Source organism: Argiope bruennichi, chromosome 9 (assembly GCF_947563725.1).
Source record: "Argiope bruennichi chromosome 9, qqArgBrue1.1, whole genome shotgun sequence".
Lineage (NCBI taxonomy): Eukaryota > Metazoa > Arthropoda > Arachnida > Araneae > Araneidae > Argiope > Argiope bruennichi.
The window spans coordinates 19,272,497-19,295,552 of NC_079159.1; the positions used below are offsets into that span (position 1 = coordinate 19,272,497).

Here is a 23,056-nt window from a genome sequence, read left to right on the forward strand (position 1 = left end):
CATGGCGATGGGGGTCTTCATCCTAACCGGCTCGGTAAGGATGAACCTACAAATTTATAGAAATACATACAAAGAAATATCATTCCATAGTTTCAATTCAATTTAATTTGCTTTTTTTGTTCATTATATTTCTAATCTTTATATTATTAAATTCATAATTTCAAAAAATTAATAAAATAGTGATAAATAATAATAACTTTAATTAATATGTCATTAATTTTTTTAAAGCTATTAGGTTAAACTAGCTATAAAATTTCATTCGACGTTTTCAAAATCACATACGATCACTAGACGCAGAAAAATGCTGTTTATCTATTAAATACATAGGGAAATGATTAAACAATGAAATAATTTTCTGAACAGATTTGCTAAAGATAAATTTCTCTGATAAAGATATACATTCAGTTTTATTTGTACAAGAAGTGAAATTCGTTTTCATAGTTTAGATTATTATACTATCATTTGTATGAAACTCAGTATTCACACACGTAGAAAATCCATTGATAAGATTTACGAATAAAAAAACATGCGAGCTAATTTTTTTAACAATGGATGTTAATATAATTATTATCTATTGATTTTAAATTTGCATTTAAAATTATTATTCCAATGATTAAAATTAAATTTTAATTTTAATATAAATATCAGGCGAATAAAAGAATATTAAAAATCTATAAAATATTAATTTAATTTTAAAATTCCATGAAGAATTGAGCCTTAAACGGTCAGTTAGTAGGCAGCTAGTTCGTTGTTACGTTCCTTCGATGCTGACCAATAAGATAATTTACTAGTACATAAACTTTTCAGACAGTTTGACAGTTAATTTTCTTTGTGGATAGACCGGCCAGGATAATGATACGTGTCATCACGTATCATTATCCTTCATAAAATTTCTTAATATATTCGCGAGATTTGCGACTCCAGGACTTTGTGGCAATTACCAATATATTCGATTTAGCATAAATTATAACGTTTCATTTTCTGGATGCAAGACAGTTCTTACTTCATTAAAAATATTTCGCATTCCTTTCCTATACAATGTTCTGTGAAACAAGTGAACATAATTGCTTAAGGAATTTGACGCTCATTTAGAAATGGGTCGTTCCCTTTCCTGTAGCAATTTCCTCAACGAAATCCTGGCCTAGATGGTAGGAGATAACTTGCACTAGACTGATGGGCAAAACAGAAACTTTGACTAAAAAGATATATATTTTTCAATAGAAGAACTGAGAGCTATTTACTATTATCGTCTTTAGATACGCACAACTGATTCCCTTTCATTAATTTCTTATTAATTTTTTTTTAAAAACTCCATGTCATATTATAAAAGCAACATTTTGTGTAAAATTTAAGTAATTATTGAAAATTAATGAATGGGATTATTCTTAAAAAGAAATAAAAATAATCTCATTGATGGCAAGATCGAGTGAAACTTAAATTCGATTCAATAGATCATATATGCTTCATGTTTTTTTTTTTTTTTTAAACTAGAAAACTATTATTATAAATTTAACTGAAAATTCTGGAAAAGATGCTTGATAATTAAATAAATCAGTGCAGAATGAACATTTCTTTGAAAGAACCTCTTAAAATGATGCCACTCTATTAGCAAATGACGAAAGTCCATATTTTGAAGTCTATAAATTATAATTGTAGCAAATCAGAATGCTACCACGCTGAAGTCGATAGATTTAGGCATAAGTTGAAGTGGGTTTTGTTAGAGACCCAAGAAAAAGTTCATCCACTTGAAATATGTTACCAGAATTTTCTTCTTTCTTGTAGACGAATCAGTGTTAATTCTTCAAGGATTGATTTTGTTTTTTGCATAAATGATTGAATAGGATATGTTAGGGCATAATAAAGTCTCGAAACAGTCTTAATTTGTATTACAAATTTTAAATTAAGATTATAAGGTACTTGTATTAAGTCAGAAATTTTTGTGTTAAATGAAACACGGATTAAATAAAAAAATATTAACTTCAAGGTGAAGTTTATTTTCAAAACATTACATCCTTTCAACATAGAATTTACTTTTTACTTTAAAACTTGGATGCATGAAATAATACAATTTTAGAATAGTTTTTACAAAAACAATCGGAAAATTTACTATTTAAAACACAGTAATTTGCTTATCAGAATACTCTTAGTTAACAAATGGTATAACATTTTGCGATTATCACATAATATTAGAGTCATAGGATTTGTTATTCAATCTTTTCACACATTTTAACGTAAAATATTACAATATTACACGGATTGATCTGTAACCTGACGATTAACATTATATAGTAGGAATTCTTGCATACCAAAAGTAATTACAAATAAAAGAGAGACGCCAATTCGCTGCAAAACTACAGTATTAAGTAAAATCTTATTTAGTATGCACATTATTATTGATCTATTATTTGGAAAAAAGCGGAAAAGGCAAGATTTAGCCCTTAAATGCTTGATTTGATTTTTAAAATGTTTTTGAATTTCATTCCTTGAATAAATCATGAAAACTAATTTAAACAATCGTTATTTTATGCACTATTTATAGTTAAGAATAATTCTGTTGCTTTTTGATAAAACGCTTGACTTTAGATGGATACAAAAATTGAAAACAATGATAATTACAAACTAAATGTTTTGGAAGCAATAATTCATTTTGTTTTATGCTGATACCATATTTTATTCAGCAAATAAAATGTATAATCAGAAGTGGAGAATATTCTTTTTTATTCTCTCATCAGCATTTGCGCTACCATTTCCATGTTGCAAATTCATTTAATAACATTATCAATATGTATGTCATTGATAACAAAAGACATTAGAAATTGAATCGTATTTTTTCACGCTCTAAGAAGACAAATTTTCACATAATTGAAAGATAACACTCTTTATCTAAACCTTAATACCTTGAATCTTATTCTGGAGTAAAAAAATATGGTTTGGAGGGAAAAAAAAATCAAAATTTATCTTTAATTTAAACTCAAATGGAGTTACAGTTTTTTGGTTCCTAGCTGAGTCTAAATACATAATTTTAATTGCCCCGACAAAAATTCATATTTAAAAACTATTTACTACATTTCAAATTCACTCAAACTGTCTGAAATTTTAGATTTTAGGTGAAAATACTTCACCTAGAGAAGAGCAAAGTCTTAGTACCTCTTTTTACAAATATTTAATATACACTCATGTCCAAAAATAAGATCACAAAAATGTTTTTCAAAGTAATTCTAAATAGCTACCAGTAAAATTTAAACAAATTATATTTTGTATATTGTGAAGGACCGGTAACACGATATTAACCTTTCTTGTGTGAAGAAATGTTGTTTAGCATTAGTTCTTGTGGAACTACTGAAATTAGACCGTTTAGGCATCTGGGATTTTTGCCTGCAATTTTGTGAATATTGTATTAAAACATAAAATTTAACCTCTTTCCAGTGAGAATGAGTTCTCATAATCATTTAGACGATTCCTTGAGATGGAGAGCCGTTGGCAGGCTTGAAGCAGGGTAGTCTCAGGCGGAAGTGGCTTGATGGTTACAAGTGGCACCGAAAGTAGTATTCAGGTTGTGGAATCAATTCCAAACAAGTGGTACTGTAACCAGGAAAGTCGGTCAAGGCTATCACAGAGCAACGACGCCTGCATATGATAGCTATTTGGCATTAAGTGCACGAAGGCAAATGCTGACAACGGCTCCTCAACTTGCTCGTGACCTTGCTGCTGAGTCTGGAATAAGAATTTTCAGACAAACAGTATACAGACGTCTAGCAGAGAGGGCTCTTTATGCCCGGCGACCAGTTGAGTGAGTTCCTTTGATTGCATCCAACAGAAAAACCCGGTTCTTGTGGTGCCTAACACAGCAGTCTTGGGCACAGCAAGAATGGGGTCGTGTTCTTTTCAGTGATGAGTCGAGATTTACCACACAGAGTGACACTCGTCGAATATTCATCTGGAAAGAGCGAGGAGCTCTCAATCATCTCTCCTACGTAAAAGAAATCGACAGATTTAGTGGCAGAGGAATCCTTGTCTGAGGAGGCATAATGTTGGGGAGTTGTACACCACTGCACGTCTTCTATGCGGGTACTGTCAATGCATATCGCTATAGGGATGAGATCCTTGAAGACTATGTGAGGATGTTCCGGGGTGCCTTTGGCCCAGATTTCATGGTTATGGACGCTAACGCGCATCCACACAGAGCCCAGATCGTTGATGATTTTCTTGAGGAAGACGATATTCGACGTATGGACTGGCAATCGAGGTCTACGGATCCCAATCCTATTGAACATGTTTGGGATGGTCTCGAAAGAGCCATTGCACAGCGTAACCCTTCTCCTAATAAGCGTAACCCTTCTCCTCATAGATTTAATAGAACCGCTTTTGGAAGAATGGACTTTGTTGCCCCATGCATTTATTGACATCCTCATAAACCGTATGAAAGCTCTTTGTGAAGCCTGTATAGCAGTGCACTGTGGTCATACTCCATATTAAACAGGATTTCCCCGAGATAAATGCTTTATAATGAATGCTCTGATTCATAATGTAACACTTTTTGATATATCCTGTTTCTTAATTCCCAATTAAAATCTTTTCCACGTTGTTATATGCCTATGTTCTTTCTTCCATTGTAGTGTACCTCTGTGCCAAATTTCGTGGCAACACAGTGAATAGTTTTTCATTTTTCGCAGATTTTATGTTTGTGACCTTAATTTTGGACATGAGTGTATGTGTATATATTTTTATGTATAAATGAGAAAAATTCTGAAATAATTCTGAATAAGAATGATTTTGCAATTCTCTTTTGATTCCAATGTATCCTTTTTCCTTTGCCTTTTTCACATTTTCTTTATGAAATAACCCAAAACTCACTACAAACAAGTGGCTACCATAAGAGAATAAGAATTTCTTTCATTTCCTAAATTATCAATGAAAATATCTTATTTTTCCAAATTAAGATCCAGAATATAAAATCTTCTTCCGAATTTCGAAAATGAATTTAAACTTACATTTTATTTTAGTAATCCGTCATATTAGTACGAAATCAAGAAAAATATTTACAGCGAAATATGAAAGTATATTTTGAATTTACTTTTAAACATAGTTTAAAATTTATTTTTAAACACAGGCTACAATCAAATTTAGATTTTTACACATTGGATTGATGATTTATGAAATTTCTATAGTGTATTTCAGTAAATATTTACAAAATATCCATACTAAAAATATATTACATTTGTGAAATTTACATGAGAGAGCAAGTACAGTTTATATTTTTATATATGAAATAACTAGCAAAATTTTAGAGAGTTATTAAGCCAGAATAAATTCAAGGCTTGTTATTAGCATATACAGAATATGGATAATTTTGTTTGAATCGAGATGATCGCATAAAAGAAAAGGCACAGAAAATAAAATCAAAACAAGTTTATTTCGCCAAAGTAAAAGCTTATTTAAAAGAAAACGCAGAAAGTATATAGAAATTAATGCCCAGTATTCCATGCAGTGAGATAAAACAAACGATAAAGAATCCGTACAGAAATGTCTTATAATTTTGTTTCTTTGTTTAAGAAAAATTGCTAAGCAAATATAATTTAAAGCTTAAATATTTTCCTAAGAAATTCATGAAACTATTACAAACAGTATTAAATTACAAGAGGAATCGGAAATTTTACAGGAGAACCATTATTTAAACAATCACATTAGCAAATCGGCTGTCGTATCCTCTGACAGCTCCTCCGATTAAAGGCAAAGCAAAGTTGACGCCTCCATAGTATCCCAAGTTATCTGCGTATCCATGTCCGAATCTGTAATCTCCATGAGCAGCGACCACGGGAACAGGATGGACAGGTTTGACTACGGGAACTGGATGGATGGGAGCCACTGCCTTGACTACAACAGGCTGATGAGAATTGACAAGAACGGCTGCAGGGTTCTGATTGGCGGTGCCTGGCTCGTTTGTGTTGACCTGTGCTCTGAATCCAGCATGGTCAGCGACGTAATTGACGTTACGAACGATTCCTCTGGCGTCTTTGAAACCATAGCTTCCCACTACACCTCCGAGTCCATTTCCTTTCTCTTGTCTGTATTGGTCACTGGTGTGATCCCTAATTGCATAGCCGAAGTTGTAAGGCTGAGCATGAGGAAGAATCTAAAAAAATTTAGAAGTTGAAAATATGTACACTACACCAATATATTTCAATCGAATGAAATTAATAGTTTTCAGCCTATTAAAAATTTATATTAAAATTAGTAAATTTTCAAAAGAGAATATCTAGAATATTTTGTTAAGTGTCGATCAAAATGCTAAAGAAATATCAATGTTTAAAGGAAAAATGAAAATATGCTTATTTACATTTGTATTTTAACTTTTTATGTGGTATAATTTTTTAACTCGACATTAAATATTTTACCAATTAAAAGAAAATATTAAATTCGCTAGTATTTTTTATTATAACTAAATATAGTATCATTATTTGCTCGTAATATTTTTTGAGGTTCTTGTCTTGCTGAATATTATTAAATCGACTTTTTTATATTCCATAATTCAGATGTGCATAGCTTCAAACTGAGCGTTTTATATAATGAGTGATAATGCAAATAATTAATCAGGAAAAACTCACCATTCCTTCTTTCTATTTTATCTAAAAGACATTCGAAATTCTATTTAAATAAAGCTTTAGATACCAAATTCTGGATTTTTAGCATAAAATTTAAATTATTGTATTCCCAGTTTGAATATTAACGTTAAAAAAGTATTTTCAATATAATCCGATTTCCTTGTTTCAGCTCTATCCAAAATCGATTTTTTTTATACTTCAGATTATATTGCAACATTGTTATGAAATTTTTGGTTTCGGAAATTATTTAGTATACAAAAATTGAACACACCTTTTTTCGGAAAAATATTTTCCAAATTTGCCCTAGAAATGCTCTTCATTTTTAAGCAATTCTTTTCATCTTTTTTAAGAAATTTACTATATTACTTGCAGAATCAAAATGTAAAATTTCCAGAAATTAATCTTTTGTTGGATCAAATAATTCTAATTATTTTTAGGTAATTATAAAGATTGAATACTTCATAAACCTTTATGTTTTGATGCGTATTTTAATTCTTACTGTGTGCATGTACATTACATAAGATCAGCTTTAAAAATGTTTATTTATATACTTACAGCCGGCAAAATCTGGGAGGCTTGAGATAAAGCCACGCAAGAAAGTACAAATAGAAAAAACATCTGAAATAATAATAAAAAAAATAATAAATATATGATAAAGGTTTTTTTTAAAAAAATAAACATATTTTTAAAAAAATCAGATAGTTTATGTTACTAAAATATTTAAGATTCTAATTGCTCGAAGAATTTTGCAATTTGAAAAAAAAAATGTTGCGGCTGAAACGTAAAAAAAATGCAATTGGAATTTCAAACATGATCTTGAAAGAAGAAACTATATAATACATTAAAAAACTACTAATGTTTCATTTGATCAGAAGAATGTTCATTTAAACATTAGAATGTTAAAGTTGTTTAATCATGATGTTCGTTAATGTTCATTTAATCATGATGATGTTTCATTTAATTATGAGAAAAATGCACTAAAATAATTTCTTTAAAATTTAATTTATTTTAAGTAACCATAATTTAATACAAATATATTATACTACAGATAGATTTTAATTTAAAAGAATAAATTAGCATTTCAATACATTCTTTCTAGGTAGCGAATCATATCTGAAAGTGAGAATTTGTTGGACAAGTAAGAAAGTTCCCGCTAGCAATGAATATACAATGATTGTGACGCCGTTATATTTTATAGCTTTCAAACTGATTTGTTGCACAAACTACAGGAGGCCAGTTTGTAATATACTTTAGAATTCTTGTTATTATCACGCTAACCCGATGATTCGGTGAAAGAATGGGGGTCTGGACATTTTTAAATATTTTTGGCTTTAAAATATGTTATACCTTAAATAAAAAATATCTAAGTAGATCAAAAGTAACAAATAGTAAGAATAGTAGTTAATTAAGTAGATTTATAGAAATATATTTTTTTTAATTTTTTATTTTGAGAATTATATTTGAAATTCATCAAAATAAAAATGATCAGTCATTATAAATTAATTGGTTATATATAAAATTACTTTACGAAATTCTACATTGCATTTAGGATTATTAATTTATTCATTTCGCTAAAACTTTAGTTTAATAAGAATATGAGCTCAACGATTTATCTAGTTTTTACTAAAGTTTATTTATCTTAACTTTACTACACATATAAATTTATATATTTATAAAATTTTGATTATATGAATTTACGATTTTTCACACTCTTCATAATATTTCGTATTTAATTTTAATATATCATTAACTTCTTAGTTACAGTTCAAAGCTCTTCGTTAAATTCAAAGCTATATTTTTAATTTTTGAGTTAAAGTTAGGACATCAATTAAATTCAGAATCTTCAAAACAGTATAATTTTTTTTGTTTTGTTTTTAAGAGAACCCTGACGAGCAATTTTACACCAAAACTGTAAAAAAGATAGAGAAAAAGGGAAATGTTCTTACTTTTACAAGTCTTCAGTAGTTTCTGAATGATTCGTTTGTTTCAAAATATGCGTTTTTATACCTCATGTCTTGCAATGAAGGTGAAACGAAGCATTCCATTTTCTTGTTATTTTTCTAGGTCAAACTCTTGACATTGTTTGGATTTTTAGCAGCGGAAGTTGTAGTAAAGCAGATTAACCTTCAAATTCGAAAAGGCATGCATTAATTGATGAGTATCTCTAACTTTGAATACATTGTAATACGTTGGGTTTCATAACTTAAAATTCAATAAATGAATTTTAAAACAGTGAAAGAAATTATATTGGAAAAAATACTACTTTATTCATTTTAAATATTTAGAATAAAGAATATTTATGATGAAAATATTTGATTATTATTATCTGTTCAACGAAATGAAACTTTCTTGTTATTATGGATATTTATTGTTTTATTTTATGACATTATTATATGTTTGTTTTTTCTCAAAATTCTTTAAATACTTGATTTTTATTAGTGATCACGTAAAAGGAAGCTATTCATGAGAATTATTTAAATCTTTGAATTATGAAAGTTTAAATCTTAAAATATCATTTCAGAAATGCGATTCTAGGAAAAAATATATAAAACTTCTTGTCACTTTTAATGTCATTCTAAAATAAAAATTGGAATCGATTATCAGACCTTCATTTTCTGTAGCAATAAATTTAAAATTGCATGGAATTTTACCTGGGAAAATAGGATAAAAAAAAGTCGGAAAAACTATCTATAGGAGATTTTATGAGAGAAAGATCAGCTTCTGATCAGAAGTTATACGTTATTTATTGGCCTATCACATGTGTCATCTCGTTCAGAAAGATGAAAGAACTCCGTAGTGTAAAACCTATACTACGTGTTAGAAAAATGTGAAGAATTACCTTCATGTCCATATTTCTATTTTAGATAAAATTTATTTTTCATTTATGCACTTTCCGGATCTGAATAATTATTTAGTTTGAAAAAAAAATCAAATAAAATTTCATTCTTAAATAACTAAGAGTATTAAGGTGTATGTACACACTCGAAACTTCGAAAATTGTTTAAAATATCGAATATTTTTTTTATTGTTTAATAATGTTCTCTGATCCTTTAGCTTTCAAACGATACCAAAATGTTGTCAATATTCGAAATATTTCTCGAGTGATAATTATTTTTGTTGTGTTGCTTTCATTAAAAACTCTATAGTTACGGTGTTTTTTAAACTCATTTTATGAAGAATGATATTTTTCCACTATGTTGCTTCATTCAAACAATCATAACTCAACAAAAAATTAACAAAATACAGTTATTTATATATCAAAATAATCTGTATGAAATAGCGGATGTTTTGTGCCTCAATCAAAGTTATATTTATAGAAATAAATTTTTAATAGCTATTAAAAAGTTAAAATTACAGAAAAAATCTCGCTTTTTCTATTCATCGTTGATGAAAAAATTGTTTTAAAAAAACTATACATTTTTATAACTTGATTGAGGCAGACAACATGAAGACTAATATTAGGCATCGTTTCCAACTAGAATTGTGTGTCTGTACAAATTAGAAATTAAGATATCATGTTTCAAAAAATAGGGTAATTAGATCATTAACTATTATTTAATTAATTAATAATTAGTGTAATATGGTTTTTTCTCACTGAAATGAGTTTAAACATATATTAATAATCTACTGTAAAAAAACTGGATTTTTAAAGTTAAAATTTTAAAAAAAAAATCTTCAAGTGTGTACGTACACCTTAATATTGTCTATTCTCATGGCATCTCTGGCACTTTTTAATGGACTGTTGTGTTTCATTTACAAAGACATAGATTTCCAATTCATAGTCTTTTCCCATTGTTCAAAGCTTTGGTCAGCACTGAGCTGCAAATTATATTAAAAAAAATCTAATTTGATGTCGATTGATCTCTGTTATGCGGTAAATACAAGAATCTCTACATAAGTAAAATCTGTAATTGTTGACTTTTTTTAATATAATGTACTCTCAATAATGCGATAGATATCAAATAAAATGACTGTCGAATTATTTATAAATAACAAACCTTATGTTTTTTTTGGTTTTTGTACAAAATACGCAGACTTTTATTAAAATTCTTCTCCTTTATATTATGTGTTTGAAAAAAATATATTTCAAAATTTGTGCGGAACACATTTTAGCTTTTGGCTAGATAATTGACATTAGGTAATAGTAAAAAGGTTGGTCATTAAAATAGTTAATTTCATGATAAGTATTTTCTTTGGATAGCAAACTAAACTATGGATTAAATCATTCCATCAATATTTAATCGCATTTAAAAAAGAAGACTACTAACCAAAAGACCAACACCTGACAAATTTTATTTGATTCTTTTACTATTAATGAAATTCCATAATCAGTGAGACCGTCCGTGATTTTTCGCTTTTGGGCATATTGTCACGCAGAAAATACAGTTTTAGAAAATAATTTGGTTTATTTCAAAAAAAGAAATGTTAAACAGCTATCTTATGTAGTGCCAAATTGTAATTTTTTTTATCGGTAAGTCGCTAAATGCGCTAATCTTTTTAATTATTAGTATTATTATATAACTTGCTTTGGCACGTTTTGATAGATTTGGCTAGAATTCTTGTTTCACATCTCGCAATCATTCAATGCGTCCATGATATTTCACTTTTATGAATATTAATATAAAAAAACATTTTTTGAAAAAAATTGTTTTATTTTACAAGGAGAAATGGCCATATATGAGACTCGGGTACATGCCGGCGTATGATACCAAATTGTGATTCATTTAAAATTATACATATCCAAATGTGTAAATATTTTTCCTTAATTTCTTATAAAATCAGTTGATCTGCAGAATTTTGATAAATTTGGTTAGTTGTTTTTTTTTTTCCATCTTGGTAAAAAAATCAGGTATATAATTTTCCTGTTTTATCAGAAAAATACACCAAACAAACACATGCTCTCTCTTCCAAGAAGGCGTTTATGATAAAATATATTTAAAAAAAAAACTTCCGAAAATTTTTAAGCTCATAATTTGTAATGATGCGATTAATTATTTTAATCAATCGTTTAATCTTTTGTACACTTGCAATTAAAACTTTTCAAAGTATTATGAAATAAAGTTATAAGATTTGTTTCGTTTTTTATTTCAAAACTTGCAACATCCGTTTGGGCCAAATGTATTCCCTCTGATGTGGTGTGGCAGTTTGGTGAGGGCGTGCCAGCTCAGATGTCATCCTTTTCATCTGACCACTGCTCAAAATTACTAAGTACTTCCAAAAATAACCCTAGTGTTGCTTAAAAAAAAGGGGGATATTAATATAAATAAACCTAAATCAAAACTTGCAACCTAAATTGATAACTAATCAAAATTAGGGGCTCAAAATCACATTTTAGCTCCTAACATTAAAGCAATTGCAGATATCGAACCTTCCAAAAGTAATTTGGTTCTTTGGTAATCAAGGTAATTATACTTGAATTTCCAATCCCATCACATGCTTTTCCACTGCCTCCAACTAGCATTTAAAAAAATTCTTCTCAATTTTTGACCTGTTGTTTACATCTTGAATAAAATTCTGATTTATTCTTGTCTTTTCAAAAAAGTTCTATTTTCGAGAAAACAGAGAATTTATTTTAGTACTGAGAATCTGTACTACTTTAACATATTTGTTTGGATTCAGATTTCATTACCACTGTTAAAGATATCTTTGCCTTATTGAGATAATATTGATTTCAATGACCATTATTTAATCGTAAAAAATTTGTAGTCAATGTTTTAATTCAATTGTACATGGATAAGAAAATAAATATGAAGAAGTTCAAGCATATTTCTTTTATTTACCATAATTTCACAAACTTTTGTGAATCTATATTTTAGGGCTTATATACTTATATTATTTATAAGTTTATGTTTTATAATGTGGTTTTTTTTTTTTTGAGATTGTAATCTCATTTTTATTGGATTACATATCGCCTAATTTTAAATACTTCTGAAAGTTGCTAGCCAACATGAAGAAAAAATTCGTTATTAAAATTTCCATCAAATATGATAGAGAATTCCTTTGATATATTAAAAATAATCTTCGAGTTGTAAATCTGCGGATGTGATATATATGTGTTAAATCTAATAGTATTTGTAATATGTATTTGAATAATGCCGAAAAAACATTTGAGGCCAAATTGATTTCGGTCATAGCTTAATTTATCATATTCATAGTTTAAAACATAAAAAAATATTGTTAATTTATTTCATGTATAATTACAGGAAAGTTTACTTCTACTTTAAAAGGTTTCTTTTTCAATGAGAAAATCCAGAAAAATTTTGTATAAAAAGAGTTTTACATTTATGTATTTAAAGGTTCACTCTTATGTTTTTAACTCAATACACAAGAAGACTATCTTATAAGTTTTAAGGCCATATCAATTATATAAATTTAACAGCAATTAGATAATGAGTACTGATTGTTATTACCAGAGAAGTCTTATGTGTCATAAAATATTTTAATTTATATTAGCTGAAATCCTGTCTTTTCTAAAGTAAAAAAAAAAAAAAAAAAAAAATGCCTTTGCTCTCGTAACAAATTTAATAAGAGGGAAGGAATATGAAATAAACATAATAATTTGTTAAAAATAAGAACTTATCATTGTAAATTGAAAGTATGGTTGGTATATTCTAATAATTCTCCTTGGTATATTCTAATAATAGCATAAACCAGCGTTTCTCAACCTTTCAGTATTCGTGGCCCAGTTTTCAATTATAATTTTCATCGCCCCCCTCGCTTACAATAAAATGTATACAACAATAATGTATATTGAATATTTTGGATTCTGTTTTTAAATTATTTTTAACTAACTGCCAAAACAAGAGTAAAAGCGAGCCAACTTAGGCCAGAAACCACATCTTACATTTTGGACAAGCGGGCGGTGAACAGATTAAGCGAATGAAAGCGGTGAAAATTTAAATATTATATTTGAAGTGAAAGCCAAATAGGGAGATAACGTTAAAAGAATATGAAAGTAGAAAAATTTGTCAATGAGAGTTAATATAGACGGGGTGAGCTAAATTTAGAAACGGGGAATACATTTTTTCGAATAATAAAAGAAATAAAACAGACGCATGACAAAACAAAAGTGAAAAAATTTGGAATGTTTGTGGAAGGGAATCCACACGACCGATGCCGTCTCAAGCATGCGCGGAGCAAATGTTTTCTTATAAAAAGAAGGGAAATATTCGATAACGCAAGTTTCAATTCCAGCCAGTCTCATTCAAGTCGATCCTTCTATCGCTATCGAATCTATCGTGAATGTGTATGTTCTATATGTTTTCGTGTTAATTGCAATTCCCCACATTGAATATTCATGGCAGCAGATTTATGTAGACTTGTGGATAAATTTTTAGTCGGAAGTAAGCGATCTATAGACGATCGTGAAGCATCAACAAATACACAGACGAGCGTGGATCCGAGAATAAAATCAAGAAAATATTCTCAAGAATACCCAAATTTTGGGTTTACCAGTACTGAAGTAAATGAAGAAGAAAGGCCCCTGTGTATCATTTGCTCAAAAATGTTGACAGCATGACAGCATGACGAAGACAGCATGAAATACTTCATACATATAAACTTAAACGACATTCGGAAACGCTTCATAGCTAGTACGTCAACAAACCCAGAGCATTCTTCGAATTAAAATTAAAATCATATAACAAGCAAAAATCACTTTTTAAAGAAACTTTATCTGTGAATAAAAAAAGCTTTAATTGCATCTTACGAAGTTCATATAAAATACCCAGATGTGAAAAACCTCACACCATTGGTGAAGAGCTAATTTTGCCAGCAGCAATTGAGATTGTAGAATATATTTGGAGATAATTTTTCAAAATAATTGCAGTCCATACCTCTTTCAAATGATACTGTTGCCCGCCGAATTGGCGATATAGCTGAAGATGTACAGTGTCAGCTTTTCTCGAAGTTGCGTGACAAATTGTTTTCAATACAGCTTGACGAAGCAACAGATAGTAATAAAGACGCTCATTTAATTGCCTATGTTCGAATTTGTGATAATATGTCAGTAGTAGAGGAACTACTTTTCTGCAAACCAATAGAACTCAAAACATCAGCGCTTGCAGTATTTGCTATTTTAAATGATTTTATGAACGAGGCAAACATAGAAAGGAAAAATTGCGTCGGAATATGCACCGATGGTGCTCGTTTAATGTCCGAAAGATTCCAAGATATACAAGCACTTTTAAAACAAAAATCGCCTCTGTGCGTCTAGACACATTGTATGATCCACAGAGAAGCTTTGGTTTCAAAAGAAATAAGTCCTGGTTTGAATATTGTATTAACTATGGTTGTAACTGTAGTAAATAATATAAAAATGAGACCCTTGAAATCGAGAATCTTTTCCGCACTTTGTAAAGACATGGGTACAGTACATTCAGCGTTACTATTTTATACCAAGGCAAGATGGGCATCACGTGGGAAATTTTTGCAACGTGTTTATGAATTAAGAGAAGAAATCGCCATTTCCTAGAAGAAGAAAACAGACAGGAGGCCGAGAATTTTCGCAATAGTTTATTTGTGATGAAATTGAAGTACTTGGTCGACATATTCGAGAAATTAAATAACTTGAATCTTCAACTTCAAGGAGCAAATACACACATGTTGGATACGAGTGATAAAGTTAATGCTTTTTGAAGAAAATTGGAATTGTGGAGCAGAAATTTAAAGCAAAAACAATGTTTGTAAATGTGGATGATTGTTCTAAAACTTATAAGGTCGAAGAAGAACATGTGAAAGTTGTTTTTGTAACCATTGAAAATCCTTTAGCCATGCTGGAAAAGAATTTTAAAAAGTATTTTCATGCTGACGAAAACTGATAGCGAGTGGATTAGGAATCCGTTTCATAAGACTCCCGAAGGACTTTCAATTGATGAGAAAAAAAAAAATTCATATACCTCACCACAAGTGGCGAAACTAAAAGACAATTTAGTAATAAATCACTATTTGAATTTTGGGCAGGAGTAAGGATGATTTTTCTGCACTAAAAACAAGGACATTTCACATTCTATTACCATTCAACATCCTACCTTTGTGAAACTGGATTTTCTGCTGTAGCTTCTTTGAAGACGAAATTTAGAAACAGAACTGAGTGTCGCTATTTCTAATACTTAGCCTTCCTTCGAAAATCTTTACTCTGCAAGACAGGTCCAAGGAAGTCACTAATAATTATTAAATTTGTTTTTAATTGAGAATGTTTTGATTAAGTAAGTTTTGATTTAGTAAATTGCTTTACTTCAATAAGTTATGAAATATATCGAAATGTATTTTGTTTTCTATGTGTATGTGTTCTTTCCTTTCAGTCAATTAATTAATTTTTTTAAATAATATTTTCTCTTGGATATTCTCGCGCTCCCTTTGGGGGGCGCGCCTCACAGGTTGAGAATCGCTGGCATAAACGATAACTCTCCTTTCCCAGATGCGCAGCTCTCACTCCTTGTTCTCAAGTACTTAAAAATATTACGCATCCCTTTCCTATACAACATTCTCTGAAACAATAGAATGTAATTAGATAAGTAATTTGAAGATCATTTAGATATGAGCATCTAAAACCTTGCCGTAGCATTTACCTCGAAAAAATTTATTTTTGCCAAAATAATAAGTGAAAACACGCACTAGATTGATGCGCAAAAGAAAAAAAACGATGGAAAAGACTCAATTTTTTCTTCAGATTATCTAGTGTATCGTTAGGCCAATAGTTACTATGTAATTATGTATGATAAATACTGGAGTATATCTTGAGTTGCCTCAAGGACATTAAAGTTTCACAAAAACACATTTTTTGGAATATTTTAAAAGATTTTTGCATGTCTCGATTATTAAATAAAAAGTTTTAAATAGGAGTTGTAATAAGAATAAAAAAAAAAAAAAAAACAGTTGTATTGGATAGCATCCAGGAAACTGAGTCATTGCTGGTGAAATGGGAGGGAAGTGGAGATTTGTCTGCTTGAGGAGACAAATTCAGAGCTGGTGTCTGAGTAGTAGCTTTGCCGAGTTTAGTTGAGCTGGAGTCTTCGCTTTGTCTATAGTGTAAATGATTTACGTAATTGATTTGTTAGTTTGTGTCTTGTGTGCTTTGTTGTGAGTGAAGCTGGCGCAGTCTAAATTAGTGAAGACAAAACAAATGTCGAAATGTCCTATTGTGGGGGGGGGAATTTGATTGAAATTGAGCTGGCTACTTACGAATATGTAATGAAGTACTACTGTTATATTAGATATAACAGTAGTACTTGGCAGACACATAGAACAAGTACTGTAGTACTGGTGTGATACGCATGTAAACAATTGCTTGCATGCAAATAAAAGTTTTTTTCCCGTAGAATTGTATGTTTTGCTTGTGTTTAGCGCCCTCTATCGACAAATTTGTGAACTTTTTTTGTATGAAAAAAAATCCCCCTTCATGAGAATAACAGTTTCGCAAACCGCATTAAAATATACTAATTCCTTCAATTTTTATGAATTTTTAAAGTATTTACAAATTTATGGGACACCCGGTATGTGTATATTGTTTCATTTATAAATGAGTGACATTCTGGATAATTCTTAATAAGAATGATTTTGTAATTTGGTTTTCATAAGAATATGTCATTTTGCGTCTCTTCGCCTTTTTCAGAATATCTTTATGATATAACCAGAACTCGAAAGTAATAAGTGGCTACAATGGGAGAATAAGTGATTCTTTCATATCCTAAAGAATCAATTAATAAACTTTTTTTCTAAATAAAGATTAATTAAAAATATTTTTCTGTATTTTTCATAAGGTTTTAGGCTTAAATTATTTATTAATTATCCTGAAAGTTATTATGAAATAAATAAAAATTAATATTTATTATACAATATGCAAGTATATTAAAAATTCTTAGTGAAATTCTGTATGAAGAGCTGCTTATAATCCCACATAGAGTTTTAAACATTTGTTTATTTTTAATTTTAAACAATATCAATTGCGCATTCTAGGAAATATATACGAATCATTAATTCCTTGTTTCCTTTTTGAATTTTACATATGAGAGCAAATATGTAATTTACATTTATTGATGCATCTATTGATTACATCTATTAAAATTTTAAACAGTTCTTAAACAAGAATACATTCATGGGTTGTATCATTAACCCATACAGAATTTGGATAATCGTATTTGAATGGAGATGATAGCATAAAAGAAAAGACACAGAAAATAAGATCAAAACAAATTTATTTCGCCAAAGTAAACGCTCATTTAAAAGAAAAACACAGAAAGTATATAGAAATTAATGCCCAGCATTCCACGCTGTGAGATAAAGCAAAGTACAGAATCTGTACAAAAATAACTTATAATTTTCTTCCTTTGTTTAAAGAAAATTACTAAGCAAATATAATTTAAAGCAGGAGAGAGAAAATCTTAAAGATTTTCTTAAGAAATTCACGAAGCTATTACAAATAGTATTAAATTACTAGAGGGATCGAATATTTTACAGGAGAACCATTATTTAAACGATGACATTAGCGAATCGGCTGTCGTATCCTCTGACAGCTCCTCCGATTAAAGGCAAAGCAAAGTTGACGCCTCCATAGTATCCCAAGTTATCTGCGTATCCATGACCGAATCTGTAATCTCCATGAGCAGCGACCACGGGAACTGGATGGACAGGTTTGACTACGGGAACTGGATGGATGGGCGCCACTGCCTTGACTACAACAGGTTGTTGAGAATTGACAAGTACGGCTGCAGGGTTCTGATTGGCAGTGCCTGGCTCGTTGGTGTTGACTTGTGCTCTGAATCCAGCATGGTCAGCGACGTAGTTGACATTACGAATGATTCCTCTGGCGTCTTTGAAACCGTAGCTTCCCACTACACCTCCGAGTCCATTTCCTTTCTCTTGTCTGTATTGGTCACTGGTGTGATCCCTAATTGCGTACCCGAAGTTGTAAGGCTGAGCATGAGGAAGAATCTAAAAAAAAATTAGAAATTGAAAATAAGTACACTATACAAATATATTTCAATCAAATGAAACTATTAATATTCAGTCCATTAATAATTATTATCTGTGATTTATTAAAAGATGTGATTATAAACAATATTTTCTACTTAGATGTGATTCCACTCATATGTGATTTTCCAATTAACCATTTATTTTGATGCGTTGCTTTAAAAAAGAGATATAATTGTTTTAATTTACCACGGAATAAATACGGAGTTTTTTAGTAAATAGAAATTTCATATGCCTGCTGATAAAAATAATATAATTTTTATTAATACTTGTTTAACTTTTTATATAAAGACAGTATTTTAAAGTACCATTTAAATCAGGTTGATATCTTCACAATATGACTGTTTTTTTCTAACAGTATTTGAAAGACTACCAATAAAAAGCAATTTATATGAAATAAAAATAGAATGAAAAGTATTTTATTATTAATTTAATTAATTAAAAAAGGTTTTTGTTCTTCTTCCTTGGTTCATTCTGCACCAAACTTAATTAACGGTTCAAAAATAAATTGGTAAAATTTGTGGTAAAATAATTCTGTAAATAAAGGGTAAATAGCAATTCTATCGTTTCAAGATTTGCAAAATAAATAAATAAAAATAGAAAACAACCAATACTGTTTTGTTTGTTCGTTTTTTTAATCTAAAAGACATTCAAAGTTCTATTTAAATAAAGCTTTAAATTCTGGAAATTCTGGATTTTAATCCTAAAATGTGTACTATCACATTCTTAGTGTGAATATTAATGTTCAGAAAAAGTATTTTTATATCCAATTTCCTTGTTCCGTTTCTAATCAAAGTTGATTTTCATTTATACTTTCGATGATATTGCACCAATTTGATGAAGATTTTGGCTTGAAAATTATTCTGAATCAAACTTGAGCACATTTCTTTTGGAAAAAGTATTTTTCAAATTTACCCTAGAATTACTCTTTATTTTTAAAGCAGTTTCTTTCATCGTTTCAAATAAATTTACTATATTACATATAGAATCAAAATGAAAAATTTGCAGAGCTTATCTTTTATTGGATAAAATAATTCTAATTATCTTTAGGTAAATATATAGACCGAATACTTTATAAACCTTTATATTTTCATGTGTGTTTTAATTTTTTTTTATAGAAATACACATATACATTAGTTAAGATTAGCTTTAAAAAATGTTTATTTCTATGCTTACAGCCGGCAAAATCTGGGAGGCCTGAGATAAAGCCACGCAAGAAAGTACAACTAGAAAAAACATCTGGAACAAAAACAAAAAAACAAAAAATTAATAAATATATCATAAAAGTATTTTTGATATGTAAGCATGATAGTATTTCAAATACTAAGATAATATATGTTACTAAAATATTTATAAGATTCTAATTGCTCAAAGAGTTTTACAATTTGAAAAGAAGTGTTGCAATTAAAACAAAAAAAATGCAATTGGAATTTCAAATTTGACTATGAAACTATTTAGTACATTAAAAGATGTTGCTAAGATAAAATAATATTGAATTCAGTAAGAAGAACATTCATTTAATCTTGAGAAGTTTAAAATTCATTTAATCATAATATTATTAATGATCATTTTATCATGATATTCGTTAATGCTCATTTAATCATCAGAAATTTGATGTTATTTAATCATGATGTGCATTAATTTTCATTTTGTCATAATAACGTTCCATCTAACTATGATCAGAAATGCTTTAAAATAATTTTGTAAAAACTTAATTGAATTCAAGTAACCATAATTAAATAATGCAAATATATTACACAACAGATAATTTTTTTTTAGTATAAAGTAGCATTTCAAATCATTTTTTGTAGATATTGAATCAAATCCGAGGTGAGAAATTTTAGATATGTAAGCAATTTCTCGCTTACATAGAGTATTTAGAATTCCTGTTATCACCGCGTTGGCCTGATGATTCTGTGACCCGTTTGTTACAGAATGAGAGTTCATACCGATCACTCCTTTTGTTGTAAAACGCGTTATGCTTTAAATAAAAAATTTTATTGAAATATATCAAAAGTTTTAGAGAAAGTTTGAAAGTTTTTGCTATATTGAAAATTATATTTTAAATTCATGGAAATAAGAATGCTCATTCATTTTAAATTAACTGGCTATCCATTAAGTAATTTTTCGGAGTTCTTGATTGTATTTTGAGTTATAAAGTTATTTATTTCGCAGAAATTATTTTATTATGTTTAATAAGAATAAAAAATTATCTAATTTTTATAAAAGTTTATATAACTTAAGATTATTTATTACACATATACATTAGATATTTTATAAAATTTTGATTACACGAATTTAAGATTTTTCACGTTCTTTGTGATATTTCGTATTAAATTCTAGAATAAGAGCATAGACAATTTTTAAATTATTCGTTAAATTCAAAGCTGTATTTTAAGTTTTTGAGTTATATTTAAAGTTAGGACGACAGTTAGATGCTGAATCTTCAAAACTGGAGATATTTTTGACTTTAAGCGAAAATTCTCAAGTAATTTTAAACTAAAAAGAAAAAACAGATAGAGAAAAAGACAATTTTTCTTACTTTTACAGGTCTTCAGTGGTTTCTGAATGATTCGGTTAATTCTAAATACTTGTATTTATACCTGATACTCTGCAACAAAGGTGAAATGAAGCATTTCATTTTCTTGTCATTTTTCTAGGTCACAGTCTTGACATTGTTTGGTTTCTTAGTGAAGGAAGTTACAGAAAAGCGGATTAACCTTCAAATACGAAAAAACATGCATTGACTGATGAGTATCTCCAATGTTTTTCAGAGTTCGTAATTCAAACTTCATTGATAATAATCTTTAGGAATGCGAAACCATTGATATTGAAATACTTTCCATTTTCATTAGTTTGAAGTACTTAGAGCAAGGAATATTTATGACTAAACTGTTTAGCAATCCTTATCTCTTCAATGACATTAAATCTTTCCTGTTATTTTGGATAATTATCTGTTGTGTCATAGAAATATGCTTTTCTGTTTCGTAAACTTTTCAAATATTTGCCTTTTCTTGAAATTCATATTCATGAGTGACCATAGAAATGATAATTTTCCTGATAATTATTTAAATCTTGAGCTTATGAAAACTGGAATTTCAAATTACCGTTCAAAATTGAAAATTTTATGGAAAATATTTTTATTTGTCAACATTCCAGTATAAAATCTTTGATTTCTTTCTATTCTATCATAAAATTATTATGCTTTGGTTTTAGACAGCAATAAATTTAACGATGACACATAGAATGGTGTATTAAGGCTTGGAAAAGATTCTACTCGGGATTTGTGGGGAGACAAATCAGCTTATCTTCAGAAGGTGCACATCATTCATTAGTGTTTTTATTAATTGTCCCAGCCAGTTCACTAGGACAGAAGAATTTCTTGATACAACATTGATATAGCACATGAGCAAAAGTTAGGAATTGTCTTTTACGACTGATTTCCCTTTACATTTGCGATATTATGAAATTTTTTTCATGTAATGTTCTTAATGTTTGAACAGGCTTCTTTATAAAACAGTCGAAATTTGTATTTTTAAAAGAGTAAATTTGTATTTATCCGGAGAAACTCAATGTTTAAAGAATGGCTAAAAATACAGCTTAGTTTTTAGTTCAACAAGTAGATAATATATTTCTTTAGCTACCTGCAAAATTTTAAGCAAATCGTTTGATAATTATTTTAAATAGAAAATTTTTTTCTTTATATCTTTATTTCGTCATTTTTTTTTCAATTTTAAAAAAAATAAAATGTGTCATTTAACAGGTGTATTTTAGTTCATCGATGTTTTTTCACTCATTTACATGAAAATATTCAATTTTTTTATGCAAATATAAATTTTCGAATGTTTTTTTCAAATCATCCGGAACTTAATCACTTAAAATTTATTCAAAATCAAGTACAATCAGTTCTTGATTAACTAATTTCATTTATTAATGTTGCAAATGCTCTAGATATATTTAGAGTTAAAATAAAGTTTCTTTTTATTTATATTGTCAACGTTATACCAAAGCTTATTAGCAACTGTTGTTAACACTTGACTCTATTTTAAATGTCTATGTACGTGTAACTTTTATACAATTTTAACAAAATTATTTCTTTCTGAAAAACACCATCCGGCTTTTGCAATGAAAACACATGTAGAAAAATCATTAATGTATACATTTTATTTATTTCTCGTGCAATTGATATGGCGGGGGAGTGATGTAAGACTTTCTTCAGAGTCAAATTCTCACACCCGAAAAGACAGATTTTAATATTTGGAAATAGAAGAAACCTAAAATAAAAGAGATTTCGGGAAATAAAATCATGTTATGTACAAAATATGATAATAAATTTTTAATTTTTCTGGCTTAAACCAAGTAAGTAGTATATATTTTCAACCAAGTGTTAGTATACTTTCTCGTATACAAAGAGAAAGAGAAAATATACAAATATACAAATAGTTAAAAAACAAACAAAAAAAACTGGAACTCAGTATTTTGTC

At 28.8% G+C, this 23,056-nt stretch overlaps 2 protein-coding genes across 2 annotated transcripts; both read right to left on the reverse strand.

Annotated features, from left to right (window-relative positions):
- Positions 1 to 5,618: 5,618 nt before the first annotated feature.
- On the reverse strand, positions 5,619 to 8,558 carry LOC129985308 (cuticle protein 14-like). The gene is made up of 3 exons (XM_056095289.1): positions 8,549 to 8,558; positions 7,158 to 7,220; positions 5,619 to 6,133 (listed from the first exon to the last, which is right to left on the reverse strand). Exons 2-3 carry the CDS (start codon positions 7,218 to 7,220, stop codon positions 5,672 to 5,674), a joined length of 525 nt encoding a protein of 174 aa, XP_055951264.1. The 5' UTR covers positions 8,549 to 8,558; the 3' UTR covers positions 5,619 to 5,671.
- Positions 8,559 to 17,820: 9,262 nt separating this feature from the next.
- LOC129985172 (cuticle protein 14-like) lies at positions 17,821 to 21,250 on the reverse strand. Its single transcript, XM_056095098.1, has 3 exons — positions 21,115 to 21,250; positions 19,749 to 19,811; positions 17,821 to 18,533 (listed from the first exon to the last, which is right to left on the reverse strand). Exons 2-3 carry the CDS (start codon positions 19,809 to 19,811, stop codon positions 18,072 to 18,074), a joined length of 525 nt encoding a protein of 174 aa, XP_055951073.1. The 5' UTR covers positions 21,115 to 21,250; the 3' UTR covers positions 17,821 to 18,071.
- Positions 21,251 to 23,056: the final 1,806 nt, after the last annotated feature.